The 16,167-nt window shown below is 36.7% G+C and overlaps 1 protein-coding gene across 5 annotated transcripts in view; it reads left to right on the forward strand.

The window, feature by feature from the left end:
- STPG2 (sperm tail PG-rich repeat containing 2) overlaps nt 1-16,167 on the forward strand; it is a 625,295-nt gene that overhangs the window by 341,224 nt on the left and 267,904 nt on the right. For all 5 annotated transcript variants that reach the window (XM_070791177.1, XM_070791180.1, XM_070791176.1 and 2 more), the window contains one exon: nt 14,451-14,566. In XM_070791177.1, coding sequence (XP_070647278.1) covers nt 14,451-14,566 — 116 coding nt within the window. The remainder of the gene's footprint in view (nt 1-14,450; nt 14,567-16,167) is intronic.

Here is a 16,167-nt window from a genome sequence, read left to right on the forward strand (position 1 = left end):
GTGAAAAAGTTGGCTTAAAGCTCAACATTCAGAAAACTAAGATCATGGCATCTGGTCCCATCACTTCATGGGAAATAGATGGTTAAACAGTGGAAGCAGTGTCAGACTTTATTTTTCTGGGCTCCAAAATCACTGCAGATGGTGACTGCAGCCATGAAATTAAAAGACTCTTACTCCTTGGAAGGAAAGTTATGACCAACCTAGATAGCATATTGAAAAGCAGAGACATTACTTTGCCAACAAAGGTCCGTCTAGTCAAGACTATGGTTTTTCCAGTGGTCACGTATGGATGTCAGAATTGGACTGTGAAGAAGGCTGAGCTCCAAAGAATTGATGCTTTTGAACTGTGGTGTTGGAGAAGACTCCTGAAAGTCCCTTGGACTGCAAGGAGATCCAACCAGTCCATCCTAAAGGACATCAGTCCTGTGTTTTCATTGGAAGGACTGATGCTGAAGCTGAAACTCCAATACTTTGGCCACCTCATGTGAAAAGTTGATTTATTGGAAAAATACTCTGATCCTGGGAGGGATTGGGGGCAGGAGGAGAAGGGGATGATAGAGGATGAGATGGCTGGATGGCATCACCGACTCGATGGTCATGAGTTTGAGTGAACTCCGGGAGATGGTGATGGACAGGGAGGCCTGGCATGCTGTGATTCATGGGGCCACAAAGAGTTGGACATAACTGAGCAACTGAACTGAACTGAACTGAGGCAGTAAGAGATTCAGACATATTCTAGAGGAAATGATGTTTTCTTAGTCACCCCTCATGTCCAACTCTTTGTGACATCATGGAATGTACCCCACCAGGCTCCTCTGTCTATGGGGATTCTCCAGACTAAAATACTGGAGTGCGTTGCCATGCCCTCCTTGAGGGGATCTTCCCAACCCAGGGTTGAACCTAGGTTTCCCCATTGCAGGCAGATTCTTTACCAACTGAGCCAATTACTTAAGGTTTATTCTTTGATCACTATTTTTTGAGATTTAGGGAAAAGTGATTTCTTCAGTGTTTAAATATATTTGAGAACAACTACATAATAAGTTGTAGTTTAAAGGTTAAACAATGAGTTTTATGAAATTACATTTTTTCATTCCACTTTCAGAGAATATGACTTATTATTTTGTCATGAATCCAAGGAAGCTATACTTTAAATAACTAACCTGGGTAATTCTGATGCCTGTGATCCATGAACTACACTTTGAGAAAGATTAGTTTAAAATGTAAGGTCCCCATATGATCTTCTTTGTTTTTTTTGTGTTGATATTTCAAGCCCTAGAACAAATTCAGTCCAGAGGCCAGTGGAGAACATGTCCAAGGCTAGGGAAGCGCAGTAAATAGGGCTTGTGGGTCATGTATTGAACACAGATGATGTGTGGAAGTTAGGAAGCCCTAACTATTTGGAAGTAAGCATTATTAATATAAACAAATCCCACTTCTATTTGTATTGGTTATATTCATTACTGTAGTTGGTGAGAAGGCTTGCAAGGAAGGAATTTTGGTATTATTTCATGAAGGTATAGGAACAGGGTTGGAAAACATTTATTAGTATTATATTCACAACAACAGAATGAACGGAGAACACTGTTATGGTGAAGAAAAATCTTATTTAGATTTAAATATATGCATAGATTTAAATTTACTGAAAATGAGCAAGAAGCTTTCTGAAATATTCAGTGGTTAGCCTAATAGTTTTTGTTTGATTTCTAATGAATATAAACAAAATATTTGTGCATGAAAGCCCCATTCTGTCATTCATTTAGTCTATAAAAATATGTTTAAGATGCAGAATGTATTCATTAAGTTGAAAATAAAAATGTTAACCATTTTTAATTGAGTTGTCATTAAATAAATTCTCTGAGCTCTTCTTTCAGAAAACTCTAAACTCTGTGAACCTAGCTTTATTGTAGCTATTTGTAGCAGACATATTCAAAGGAAACTTCAAATCCAAATGCACCTGGGGGACTTAACAATTTTTAGCAAGTTAAGAAAATGACAATAGTCACAATAAAATGGTAAAAATTATCCAGTTAAAAGTTTTTGCTTAGGACTTCCCTGGTAGTCCAGTGTTTAAGACTCCTCACTTCTAATATAGGAGGTGTGGGTCGGGAACTAAGATCCCACATATTGCATGGAGGACAAAAATAAAGTTTTGCTTTAAATTATAGCTCATTTACTATAGCTTTCTTAAATAATTTAGTTTAATGCTAATTAAATATTTAATTATTTTAAAAAATAGAGTTGGTATTTATTTTAAGAACTCTATATAACTTGATCTATGACATGACATGTTTTACAGACATATAACATTATCCTGGTTTTTACATACAGTATTCACAGAGGTTAGTACCAGTTTTAACAGGGAAAAGCTTACTATTTTAGCCCTGAGTGTTGATATATTGATGATGACCTAGGAAGACTTAGAATATATGTAGAGACTTCTCAACTTTTTGCTTAGGTGATATTCCTGGCATTCTGAATCCAAACCTTTAAATGAACAGTGGGATATAAAGCCCAAACTCAGTTATGAAAGGAAAATTTGCTACTAATTGTTATTGTTGTTCAGTTACCCATTTGGTTCCAACTCTTTGTGACCCCATGGACTGCAGCCTGCCAGGCCTCTCTGTCCCTCACCATCTCACAAAGTTTGCCCAAGTTCATGTCCATTGCATTGGTGATGCCATCCAGCCATCTCATCCTCTGATGCCCTCGTCTCCTTCTACTCTCAATCTTTTCCAGCACCAGGGACTTTTCCAATGAGTTAGCTAGTTTCAGCTTCAGCATCAGTCCTTCCAACAAGTATTCACGGTTGATTTACCTTAAGATTGGCTGGTTTGATCTCCTTGCTGTCAGGGACTCTCAGGAGTCCTCCAGCTCCACAGTTCAAAGACGTCGAGTTTTCAGTGCTCCAACTTCTTTATGGTCCAGCAATCACAACCGTATGTGACCACTGGGAAAACCATAACCTTAACTATACGGACCTTTTTTGGCACAGTGATGTCTCTGCTTTTCAACACACTGTCTAGGTTTGTCATAGCTTTCCTGCCAAGAAGCAAACATCTTACTTCATGGCTGCACTCAATTTAGAGCCCAAGAAGAGGACATCTGTCACTACTTCCTCTTTGTCCCCCTCAATTTGCCTTGCAGTAGGGGGTCAGATGCCATGATCTTAGTTTTTTTAATATATACTTTTAAGCTAGCTCATTCCCTCTCTACCTTCACCCTCATCAAGAGGCTGTTTAGTTCCTCTTTGCTTTCTGTCATTAGAGTAGTATCATCTGCATATCTGAGACTGTTGATGTTTCTCCTTCCTACCTTGATTCCTGCTTGTAACTCACCCAGCCAGTCATATCTCATGATGTGCTCAGTGTATACATTAAATAAACAGGGTGACAGCAGACAGCCCTGTCGTACTCCTTTCCCAATCTTGAAACTTTACTAATAATGTATCAGACTAATTGTGAGGTATTTTATTTACCTCGAAGATAATGTCAGTTTTATTGATTAATTGATAATTTGTTCATCAATAAAAATCATCCATGTGTTACATATTTATACACTACCTACTCAAAGTTGTGTTAGGGTGAAAGCTGATCATCCTTCCTTCCAGTTGGTGCCTATAATTCATACATAAAGGGTGTTATAACTTCATTCCAAGACTGGTGAAAGTCTTTCAAACTTGTACAATGTTACTTATGTTATCAGAGAGTAAAATTATCAGTAAGATCAAAGACTTCATCTGATAGGGTTTTGGATATGCATTTTGATAAGTATTACTTAGAGGTACATGGTTAAACAGACTTCATTATTTGAAGATATTCAAATTCAGTATTTGAAGATATTAGAATTGATTAAACAATTGAAGATAATAGAACTGATTAAACAATTGGTTAAAAATCGAAAAACCAAGAGAGTTCCAGAAAAACATCTACTTCTGCTTTATTGACTATTCCAAAGCCTTTAACTGTGGATCAGAACAAACTGTGGAACATTCTTCAAGAGATGGGAATACCAGACCACCTTACCTGCCTCCTGAGAAATCTGTATGCAGGTCAAGAAGCAACAGTTAGAACTGGACATGGAACAATAGACTTGTTTCCAAATCAGGAAAGGAGTACATCAAGGTTGTATATTGTCGCCCTGCTTATTTAGCTTATATGCAGAGTATATCATGCCAAATGCCAGGCTGGATGAAGCTCAAGCTGGAATCAAGATTGTTGGGAGAAATATCAATAACCTCAAATATGCAGAAGACACCACCCTTTTGGCAGAAAGCAAAGAACTAAAGATCCTCTTGATGAAAGTGAAAGAGGAGAGTGGAAAAAGCTGGCTTGAAACTCAACATTCAGAAAACTAAGATCATGGCATCAGGTCCCATCACTTCATGGCAAATAGATGGGGAAACAATGGAAACAGTGACAGACTATTTTCTTGGGCTCCAAAATCCCTGTAGATGGTGACTGCAGCCATGAAATTAAAACACACTTGCTCCTTGGAAGACAAGCTATGACCAACCTAGATAGCATATTAAAAAGCAGGGACATTACTTTGCCAACAAAGGCCCATCTAGTCAAGGCTGTGGTTTTTCCAGTAGTCATGTATGGATGTGAGAATAAGGAAATCTGAGCACTGAAGAACTGATGTTGTTGAACTGTGGTGTTGGAGAAGACTCTTGAGAGTCCCTTGAACTGCAAGGAAATCTAACCAGTCCATCCTAAAGGAAATTAGTGCTGAATATACATTGGAAGGACTGATGCTGAAGCTGAAACTCCAGTACTTTGGCCACCTGATGTGAAGAACTGACACATTGGAAGAGACCCTAATGCTGGGAAAGATTGAAGGTGGGAAGAGAAGGGGACAACAGAGGATGAGATGGTTGGATGGTATCACCGACTCGATGGACATGAGTTTGAGCAAGCTCTGGGAATTGGTGATGGGCAAGGAAGCCTGGTGTGCTGCAGTCCATGGGTTGCAAAGAGTCGAATATGACTAAGCAACTGAACTGAATTGAACTGGTTTTTGGAAAGAGAAGTCAACAATATGATAACACATACCCAGAAATTTCAGTTAAAAGTTTACCTATCATTTGGACTCTGTTATTTTTTCTCATTACCTATACAGTGAATTTAATAGATTGTGCAGTTCTGTGGTCATAATCTGAAGTGCCATTTAAGCAAATCAAGTTTTAGAAGCAGGAGAGGAGCATTGAGAGCAGGAGAGGAGTGATTTTGACACTGATGATAATACTTTCTTGTGTACCAATCTTTTGTCTTTGCTTTTATTGCATTTGTAGAGTCGAAGAATAAAATCAGTGTGAAAAAATGTGTTCTATGATCCCTAAACTCTCTAAATGACATTTCAAAGCCATGCAGTCCATTTCAATGAACAGTTTTCTAGATGTTTTTTTAATGTTGCTCACATATGGGATATTTACTTTCCAGTAGTTTTCTGTCACCTTCAGATGAAATAAGGACTCTAATCATAAGCAAAATTGACTACATGATTTATAAATTTTGGCTCATTATAAAGATAGCCATTTTTTAAAATACGAGGTTTTGCAACTTTATTCATAGAAGTATTTATTTTTGAGTCCACTCTTAGTGTACTTAAATAATTTTCACTTTAAATTACTCATGGTTCCTGTTATCTCCCATTTTTGCTTTGTAGCATTGGTTGACATTTCAGAGTGTGTGAGTTGGCATAGGGCTGGAAAATATGTAATTATAAGAATCACCTGCTCTTGAATTTTCCATTATATAGTAGTCATGATTCAGTCAGACTTTTCATAGGTGTTTGATTTGGAATGAGAAGTTTTTCTTCTTCTATGACCCATGATTAAAATGTGGCCTTTTGGTAAATAAATAGAAGATAGTTTCTGCATAATCCAGATGTGAATCAGAGCTGGTGAAGCAATGTAAATCTTTGACCTGTATCATATAAGCAGTAATATACGTAATTGAAAATTTATTTTAAAATTAAGTGCAGTAAACCTTTTCTTTAATGCTCTGTAGCTCAGAGCAGTCTAAGTGCTAAAATGCAGCAAGCTGCATATTAAAGAAAGTTTTGCTTCACTTAATATTCCTCAAAGGAATTCCAGTAAAAGAAAATCTACTACAACTACATTTGAATATTTTCTTTTCTTTTAATGAGTTATAACCATGAATGTAAATAGTTATCAGCATTATGATCAATAGCATTTAGCATTATACCTTTCACATTATGGTAAAGGCGGGGGATAGACTATACTTCATAACTGAAAGTGGAACACCTTTACAGTAGTGTTTGGATAATAGCCTTACCTATTGCATTAACTTTTATAAATCTTTATGGTTTAAAATTGCAGTTTTCAATTAACTGTGGAATTGTGTACCCATTTCCTGATGGTAGTTTGTGGTTTTTTTCTGGATATTGCAGCAACTGGTACATTTTCTTATGCATAGTTCAGTTCGTGTATTTAAGATTTTCTGTTAAGATACTATATTTGTATATGTACATTATTTCTCTGCACTGTAAATATAAATTGCTCTGTTTATTTAGTTACCAAGTTGTGTCCAACTCTTTTGTGACCCCATACACTGTAGCCTGCCAGGCTCCTCTGTTATGTGGAATTTCCCAGGCGAGGATACTGGAGTGAGTTGCCATTTCCTTCTCCAGGGGATCTTCCTGACCCAGGGACTGAACCCATGTCTCTTGCAATAGCAAGTGGATTCTTTACTGCTGAGCCACCAGGGAAGCCTTATAAATATAAGTTAATATCATTTCAAAGAGTTGGACACGACTAGTGACTAAGAGTCGGACACGGCTGAGCGACTTCACTTTCACTTTTCACTCTCATGCATTGGAGAAGGAAATGGCAACCCACTCCAGTGTTCTTGCCTGGAGAATCCCAGGGACGGGGGAGCCTGGTGGGCTGCCGTCTATGGGGTTGCACAGAGTCAGACATGACTGAAGTGACTTAGCAGCAGCAGCAGTGACTGAACAACATCCCACTGTCTTAGTCACTGTGGGCTACTATAACAAAAGTACAATAGATTGCATGATTAAACAAAAATTTATTTCTCATAGTTCTGGTATCTGAGAAGTTCAAGATTAAGGTGCCCAGGGTTCTGGCCAATTCTATTCCAAGTGAGGGCCCTCTTCCTAGTTTGCAGATAGACATCTTACTTTGTAAGAGAGAGAGAGAGTTGGTGGAGGGAGGGAGGGAGGGAGAGAGAGAGAGAGAAAATAAGCTCATTATGTCTCCTCTTACAAGGACAATAATCCCATCACAAGGGCTCCCCCGTAATGAACTAATTACCTCTCAAAGTCCCCATCTCCAAATACCCTCACACTGGGGATTAGGATTTCAAAATATGAATTGTAGAGGGACAGAAACATTCTGTTTGTGTTCTGTTCTGTAGCAGTCTCTCACAAGGGCTTTATAACTTTGGATATCTATCCCATTAATTGAATTGATATTAGAATGATTAATCTAGAGTCAAATGTTACATTTTATTTAAAATTTTGAAACGTCCTTTGTAAATGAAGCTAAAGCTTTAAAAATGTTTCATGTGAACCTATCAATTCTAAAATACATAAGATTCTAAAATATCAACAAGAATGTATTCTTCAAAGTAAGTTGTTTCAAATTGCATGTCTCCTAGGGAGATAGAGGCATTAATTTTGTATCCTATTAATATCTTTATATCTATTCTGCTATTTACTGTTTATGTTCATTGTCAGTATTCTGTGCTTTAAGTCTTTATTGCCTCATTCCACAGTGTCTTTTTAATGCCTTCTAATTTAGTTTCATTTGTCACCGCTCTTCTAAAGTTACATTCTATATGCACTACTTCCCTGCTTCCCTGGTAGCTCAAATGGTAAAGAATCTGCCTGCAATTTGGGAAACCTGGGTTTGATCACTGGGTTGGGAAGATACCCTGGAAAAGGGAATGGTGGCCCACTCTAGTATTCTTGCCTGGAGAATCCCATGGACCAAGGAGCCTGGTGGGCTACAGTCCATGGGGTTGCAGAGTTGGACACAACTGAGCGACTAAGCACAGTACATACACTCTACTGTAAACCTCCTCATGAAATATTTGATATGGTTGACATCTAACCCTCTTCATGCACTTCTCCGGTGGCTCAGTGGTAGAGAATCCATCTGCAATGCAGGAGACGTGTTTGATCCCTGGTTTGAGAGATTCCCTGGAGAAGGAAATGGGCACCTGCTCCTGTATTCTTGCCTGGGCAATCCCATGAACAGAGGAACCTGGCAGGCTATAGTCCATAGGGTTGAGAAAGAGTCAGACAATACTTAGTGACTAAACAACAACCCTCTTCATATACGAGGCATGGCATGCTATAGACAGTAATTCTTGGTTAACATGGAAATGGAGAAAAAAGTAGCCTCTTTCTATTTGTTGTCTATGATGTTGTAGTAGCTAGGTGTATTAACTAGACTGTTTCCTTCTTTGACTCTTCTGTTCCCTCTCTGTGTGCAATCTCCCAAGTTCCACTCTTCAGTTATTTAGTTTTCCCTCTCCATGCTCTTTCACTTAGAGAAACCTTGAGTATTGCCTCTACATAAGTAGCTCCATTCTTTCTTTCCAGGTCAGCTTTCTCATGAGTTTCAGTTACATATCTACAATTGTCCTCTGGATATTCTGCATCTTTTCATACATAACTGGCTCAAAATCAAGCCCAAAGTCTTCCTCTGCTCCTTCTTTCTGTGTTTCTTTATTACCATCACAATATTACCTTTCTCATAGCCACTATTCATTTTTATCTCCTTCCAATCACTACATACTAAATGTTTATTGCATTTCTTAGAAAGTATTCTGAATTGTTTTTCTTTTTCCTTATCAATGTTACTAAACTCCTTGATAGTAACCCTGAAATAGACCATCTACAAGCCATTTCATTCTATAAACTATTGCAGAGTTTATTTCTTAATTATCTTTTTCTTTATGAATCTCTTTTAGTCTAAAATCTTAGAAGGGTATGGAAGTGGTTTTTAAAAGCTTTTTTATAAAAATTACTGAACAACTTTGGTTAAATAAAATTATACATGGAACCCAAACAAAGCAGTGAACCTGTAGTTGTTTTGGGTGAAAATATTTAAGTGTAAGTGTTAGTTGCTCAGTTGTGTCCGACACTTTGTGATCCCATGGACTGTAGCCTGCCAGGCTCCTCTGTCTGTGGAATTCTCCAGGCAAGAATACTAGAGTGGGTTGCCATTCCATCTTTCAAAATTTTATTTGGGCTCTACCTACACATTGTCCCCTGGGCAATTCTTTGGAATTTTTGGAACATTTTAGAATACAATTTGAAACTGTTGGCTCTAGTACAGAATCTTTATTTAGGATTTAGGCTTGTTCCATTCAGCCAATCTGTTTACTCCATACAACCGTTCCATAGTTGTAAATTCCATCTTCGTGCCTTGACTTTTATCATGGTTAGTGCTCAGTATGCTGCAAAACCACCATTCTCCTTCTTTAAATCTTATTCATATTTCCAATGCAATTCAGTCATCACCTCTTCACTAAACATATGAATGTTGTTCAGTCGCTAAGTTGTGTCTGAATCTTTGCAACCCCATAGACTGTAGCATGCTAGGCTTCTCTGTCCTTCACCATCTCTTGGAGTTTGCTCAAATTCATGTCCATTGAGTCTCTGATGCCTTCCAACCATCTCATCCTCTGTCATCCCTTTCTGCCTTCAGTCTTTCCCAACATCAAGGTATTTTCCAATGAGTATGAATGAACATATGAATGAATATTTAGGAAATAAGACTTGGGTATCACTTCTGACAATGTAGATGTATTTTGAGTGGGTATTATTTTCTTTTTTTTGAAATTACATGTGTCTTACAATTAATTACTATGTAAGCAGAGGTCCCTGAAAGTGTATCTTGGGGATATTGTGGATTTGGTTTCAGACTACCACAACAAAGCAGATATCCTAATAAAGAGAGTCACACAATTATCTTTGGTTTTCCAGTTCATATAAAAGTTATGTTTACACTATAGTGCAGTCTATTAAATATGCAATAATTTTTGTCTAAAAAATGTACATACCTTCATTTACAAATGCTTTATTGCTAAAAAAAAAAAAAAGACTATACATCATCTGAGCCTTCAGCAAGGGATGTTCTTTTTGTTGGTATAGTTTCTTCCCTTGATACTGTGTGGTGGTTGCTGAAGGGTTAAGTGGTTGAGGCAGTTTCTTAGATAGTAGTGAAGTTTGCTGCATCAATTATCTCTTCCTTTCACATTTTTTTTTCTATATCACACATGCTATTTAGTAGCATTTTACATACAATAGGACATCTTTCAAAGTTGGAGTCAATCCTCTCAAACCCTGCTGCTGCTTTATCAACTAACTTTATGTAATACTTTAAATCCTTTGTTGTCAAAATGTTAACAGTCTTAACAGCACCTTCACTGGGAGCAGATTCCATCTTAAGAAACCACTTTTTTTACTTATCTATAAGAAGCAACCCCTCATCCGGTTAAGGTTTACCACGAGATTGCAAAAATTTGAGTTGTATCATCAGACTTCATTTCTAATTTTAGTCCTCTTACTATTTCCATGTCTGCAGTTTTTTCCTTTACTAAGTCTTGAATCACTCAGTCATTCAAATTCTTCCAACTAACTCCTGTTAATGTTGATATTTTTACCACTTTCCGTAAATCGTAAATGTTCTTAATGGCAAATGCAATGGTGAATCCTTTCCAAAAGGTTTTTAATTGACTTTGCCTGCTTCTCTGGTTGCTTAGATGGTAAAGAATCTGCCTGCAATGCAAGAGACCCAGGTTTGAACCCAGGTTGAGAAGATCCCCTAAAGAAGGCAATGGCTACCCACTCCAGTATTCTTGCCTGGAGAATTCCATGGACAGAGGAGCTTGGTGGGCTACAGTCCATGGGGTCGCAAAGAGTCAGATATGATGGAGTGACTACTTTCACTTTCTTTTCACATTTATCATAGGAATCACTATTGATGGCAGCTAGATCCATTTGAAATATATTTATTAAATAATAAGATTTGAAAGTCAAACTGACTCCTTGATCTATGGGCTGCAGAATGGATATTATGTTAGCAAGCATTAAAACATCATTAATCTCATAGTACAGCTTCATCAGAGTTCTTGCGTGACCAAGTACATGTCAATATTTGGTAATATTCTGAAAGGAAACTTTTTTTTTTTCCTAAGCAGTAGATCTCAACAGTGGGCTTGAAATATTCAGCAAACCACATTGTTAACAGATGACACATTATCCAGGCATTATATAGCATAGTTCTTAAGGGCCTTAAGGTTTTTGGAATGGTAAGTGAGTATTAGGTTCAATTTAAAATCACCAAGTATATTAGCCTCTACCAAGGGAATCAGCCTGTCCTTGAAACTTTGAATATAGCCATTGACTTCTCCTCTTTAGCTATGAAAGTCCTAGATGACATCTTCTTTCAAAAGAAGGCAGTTCTTTCTACACTGAAAATCTGTTGTTTAGTATATTACCTTCATTAATCATCATAGGTAGATCTACTGGATAACTTGCTACAGCTTCTGTATTATCACTTGCTACTTTACCTTGCAGTTTTATGTTATGGAAATAGCTTCTTTATATTTACCAGCCTCGGTTAGCTTCAGACTTCATCTGGCGCTTTCTCAGCTCTCTCAGCCTTCATGAAATTGAAGAGAATTAGGCCTGACTCTGAATTAGGCTTTGGCTTAAGGGAATGTTGATCTCTAACCAGACCACTAGAAGTTTCTCCATATCAGCATTAAAACAGCTTAGCTTTCTTATCATTTGTGTGCTCACTGGAATAACACTTTTAAATTCCTTCAAGAGTTTTTTCCTTTGGATATATGACGTGGCTAGTGCAAGAGGCCTGGCTTTCAGTCTGTCTCAACTTTTGACATGCCTTTCTCAATAAGTTTAATCATTTCCAGTTTTTAAATTAAAGTGAGAGTCATGTGACTTGTCCTTTCACTTGAACACTATGGCAATAACCCGTAGTAGAGGTACAGATTGGCCTAATTGCATTATTATTGTGTCTCAGGAAATAGAGAGACCCGAGGAGAGGGAAAGAAATAAGGGAACAATCAGAACACATACAACATTTATCAGTTAAGTTTGCCATCTTATATGGGGATGATTTGTGGTGCCCTCAAACAATTACAATAGTAATATCAAAGGTCAGTTCAGTTCAGTTGCTCAGTCATGTCTGACTTTCTGACCAGATGGACTGCAGCACACCAGGCTTCCCTGTCCATTACCAACTCCCGGAGCTTGCTCAAACTCATGTCCCTTGAGTCGGTGATGCCATCCAACCATCTCATCTTCTGTCATCCCCTTCTCCTCCTGCCTTCAATTTTTCCTAGCATCAGGGTCTTTTCCAAGAGTCAGAAGCAACAGTTAGAACTGTTGCTTCAGGTGGCCAAAGAATTGAAGCTTCAACTTCAGCATCAGTCCTTCCAATAAATATTCAGGGTTGATTTCCTTTAGGATTGACTAGTTGGATCTCCTTGCAGTCCAAGGGACTCTCAAGAGTCTTTTCCAACACCACAATTCAAAAGCATCAATTCTTCAGCATTCAGCTTTCTTTATGGTCCAACTCTCACATCCATACATGACTACTGGAAAAACCATAGCTTTGACTGGACAGACCTTTGTTGGCCAAGTAATTACTCTGGTTTTTAATATGCTGTCTAGGTTGACCATAGCTTTTCTTCCGAGGAGCAAGCATCTTTTAATTTCATGGCTGTAGTCACCATCTGCAGTGATCTTGGAGCACCCCCAAATAAAATCTCTCATGGTTCCCATTGTTTTCTCATCTATTTGCCGTGAAGTGATGGGACTGGTTGCCATGATCTTAGTTTTCTGAAAGTTGAATTTTAAGGCAGCTTTTAAACTCTCCTCTTTCACTTTCACCAAGAGGCTCTTTAGTTCTTCACTTTCTGCCATAGGGTGGTATCATATGCGTATCTCAGGTTATTGATATTTCTCCAGGCAATCTTTATTCCAGCTTGTGCTTCATCCAGCCCGGCATTTTGCATGTTGTACTCTGCATGTAAGTTAAATAAACAGGGTGACAACATACAGCCTTGATGTAATCCTTTTGAAGTTTGGAACCAATCTATTGTTCCAGCTCTAGTTCTAACTATTGCTTCTTGACCTGCATACAGATTTCAAGAGGCAGGTCAGCTGGTCTGGTATTCCCATCTCTTTAAGAATGTTCCAGAGTTTGTTGTGATCCACACAGTCAAAGGCTTTGGTGTAGTCAATAAGGCAGAAGTAGATGTTTTTCTGGAACTCCCTTGCTTTTCCAGTGATCCAGTGGATGTTGGCAATTTGATCTCTGGTTCCTCTGCCTTTTCTAAATCCAGCTTGAACATCTGGAAGTTCATGGTTCATGTACTGTTGAAGCCTGGCTTGGAGAATTTTGAACATTACTTTGCTAGCGTGTGTGATGAGTGAAATTGTGCAGTAGGTTGAATGTTCTTTGGAATCACCTATCTTTGGGACTGGAATGAAACTGAACTTTTCTAGTCCTGTGGCCACTGCTGAGTTTTCCAAATTTGCTGGTGTATTTAGTGCAGCATTTTCACAGCATCATCTTTTAGGATTTGAAATAACTAAACTGGAATTGCATCACCTCCATTAGCTTTTTTCATAGAGATGCTTTGTAAGGCCCACTTGACTTCGCATCCCAGGATGTCTGGCTCTAGGTGAATGATCACACCATTGTTGTTATCTAGGTCATGAAGATCTTTTTTGTACAGTTCTTCTGTGTATTCTTGCTACCTCTTCTTAATATCTTCTTCTTCAGTTAGGTCCATACCATTCTGCCCTTTATTGTTCCCATCTTTGCATGACATATTCCTTTGGTATCTCTAATATTCTTGAAGAGATCTCTATTTTTTCCCATTCTATTGCTTTCATCTATTTCTTTGCATTGAGCACTGAAGAGGACTTTCTTATCTCTCTCTGCTATTCTTTGGAACTCTGCATTCAAATGGGTATATCTTTTCTTTTCTCTTTTGTCTTTAGCTTATCAAAAGATCACTAATTACAGATTACCAAACAGATATAATTTTAATAATGAAGAAGTTTGAACTAGTGTGAAAATTTCAGGACCAATGCTTTGAAATATGGTGCTGATAAATTTGCTAGAAGCAGGAATGCCACAAACCTTCAATTTGTAAAAAAAAAAAAAAAAAGATGAAAAAAACATAATATCTGAAAAATGAAGTAAAGTAAATTGCTATAAAATGAAGTATGCCTCTGTTTTATGCTTATTATATTTGAAATCCCTGAACTGAATGACTTTAAGCATTCAAAAGGATGGGTTCAAGATTGTTTGATGCCAAATTTAAATGTTAAGTTCACAAATCTAAGAATAATATCCATGTGACCAAAATCAATAATTTAAAATGTGCTTTATTATTTTTACATTTGTTTTCTCTTAGGACCTACAACATACAATCCTGTTTTTAAGAAATCCTGCTTCATACCCTCATTTGTTAAAGCATCAAAGCGTTTTAAAGATTCCAAAGAGATTACTCCTGGTCCAGCGACATATGAGGTTTGTCAATAATATTTCTCTTTAAATAATAACATAAGAATGAAAAAATTTCGAGAACGTCACTGGAAATGTCTTCATTAAAGTCCTTTCCATATGATCTATTCTTATTACTAACCAAAACCTTTAGCTGATAATGACTTTGTAAAAAATATATTCTGACATTTCTTAAAGATTTAAGAATTATTTAATAACTCATATATAAATAGCCTAAACAGCATTAATGCATATATATATATAATTTTATATCTCTGCAACTTTAAATATTTACTTGTTTACGTACACAAATCGAAATTCCCAAATATTTGTTGAAATTAAGAATTTATTAAAGAGCATGGAAGAAAGCCCTGCAGATCTGGAAGAACAGGTTTGATCTTTTATTTTCTTTTAATAAATGCAGATGGTTTAGATTCATAATAAATAAATGTCTCATTCTGTTGTGGGTCTTCTGATGGTATGGAGGAGGCTGAAATAAACTGCTGGGTTTTAGAAATTGTATTCACTATAGGCTTTAATTACCTGTTTTGGATGAAAAGGTCTTCCCATTGGCTATTAGCAGTTAATTTAAGAGTGCAAACCATAGTGAATGTTCTTATCTGAGATAGTTAATGACAAATTTCTCTGTATTGAATGTATGTTTTTCTACTTACTTAAAATGTCATAATCCAAATAGTTTTTCAGCATTCTGTCAAAAGTATAATCATAATATAATAGCAAAAAAGGAAGAAAATCAAGTAAGTTATGAAAGACTTGTTATTTTTACCCATTGGCTATTGATTTTCCCAGAAGATCACTGTTAATGTCTATTGATAAGCAAATACTTTTATAAGATTTACTTCAGAAAGGGAAAATATGCTAAATAGAGCCTTCATAGTAGTTCAGAATGTGAAAGTAAAAGAATGATACATTATATATTTAATGTTTTAGAGCCTTGCCTGTGTAATATAAGGCAAGACTTGCAAATTAGAAACTTACAATTGTAAAGATTTGGCAAAGTTTATGACATATTTACTCTTGATTGTTGGGTATGAGGAAGGGTCTTTAAGCAAGTATTGATCAGTAAACTATTAGTCTTAATGAAGTAGGTTAGGTATTATAGATGTTCACAGTTTGATAATATTAAATCATATTAAATCCTTAGTTGCTTGTGTCCACACTCCTTTTTAAAAGTGATTTTAATGATGTCCACAAAATACAAATGCCAGTAAATCTGATGCTACCTTTTTCGTTTTGTGATACACTTGTCAGAGAAGATGTACCAATTATTCTTCCTTGTATTTAAAGATGCTTTTCCTTTTTCCTTTCACTGAGATTTAATAATTTTTATTTATACATCAATCATTTGTTGTGAAAAATTATTTTCCACATCAGAAGAAAACATTTATGGATTTAACAATGAGGTATAATTAAGGTAATGCCTGAAATTTCAAACTAATATATCCGTACATTATATAGTCTATATAATACTACAGTGCTTGGTAACTTTTCTATTGAAAACTACCTATATTTTTTTTGTCTTCGCAACACCATTTGTTTCCTTATAATTTGCTCTGAGTTTTTAATTTGATGCTTCTCTTTTCCTTTATCATGTTTAATAAATTTAA

This window comes from Bos indicus, chromosome 6 (assembly GCF_029378745.1).
Source record: "Bos indicus isolate NIAB-ARS_2022 breed Sahiwal x Tharparkar chromosome 6, NIAB-ARS_B.indTharparkar_mat_pri_1.0, whole genome shotgun sequence".
Classification (NCBI taxonomy): Eukaryota; Metazoa; Chordata; class Mammalia; order Artiodactyla; family Bovidae; genus Bos; species Bos indicus.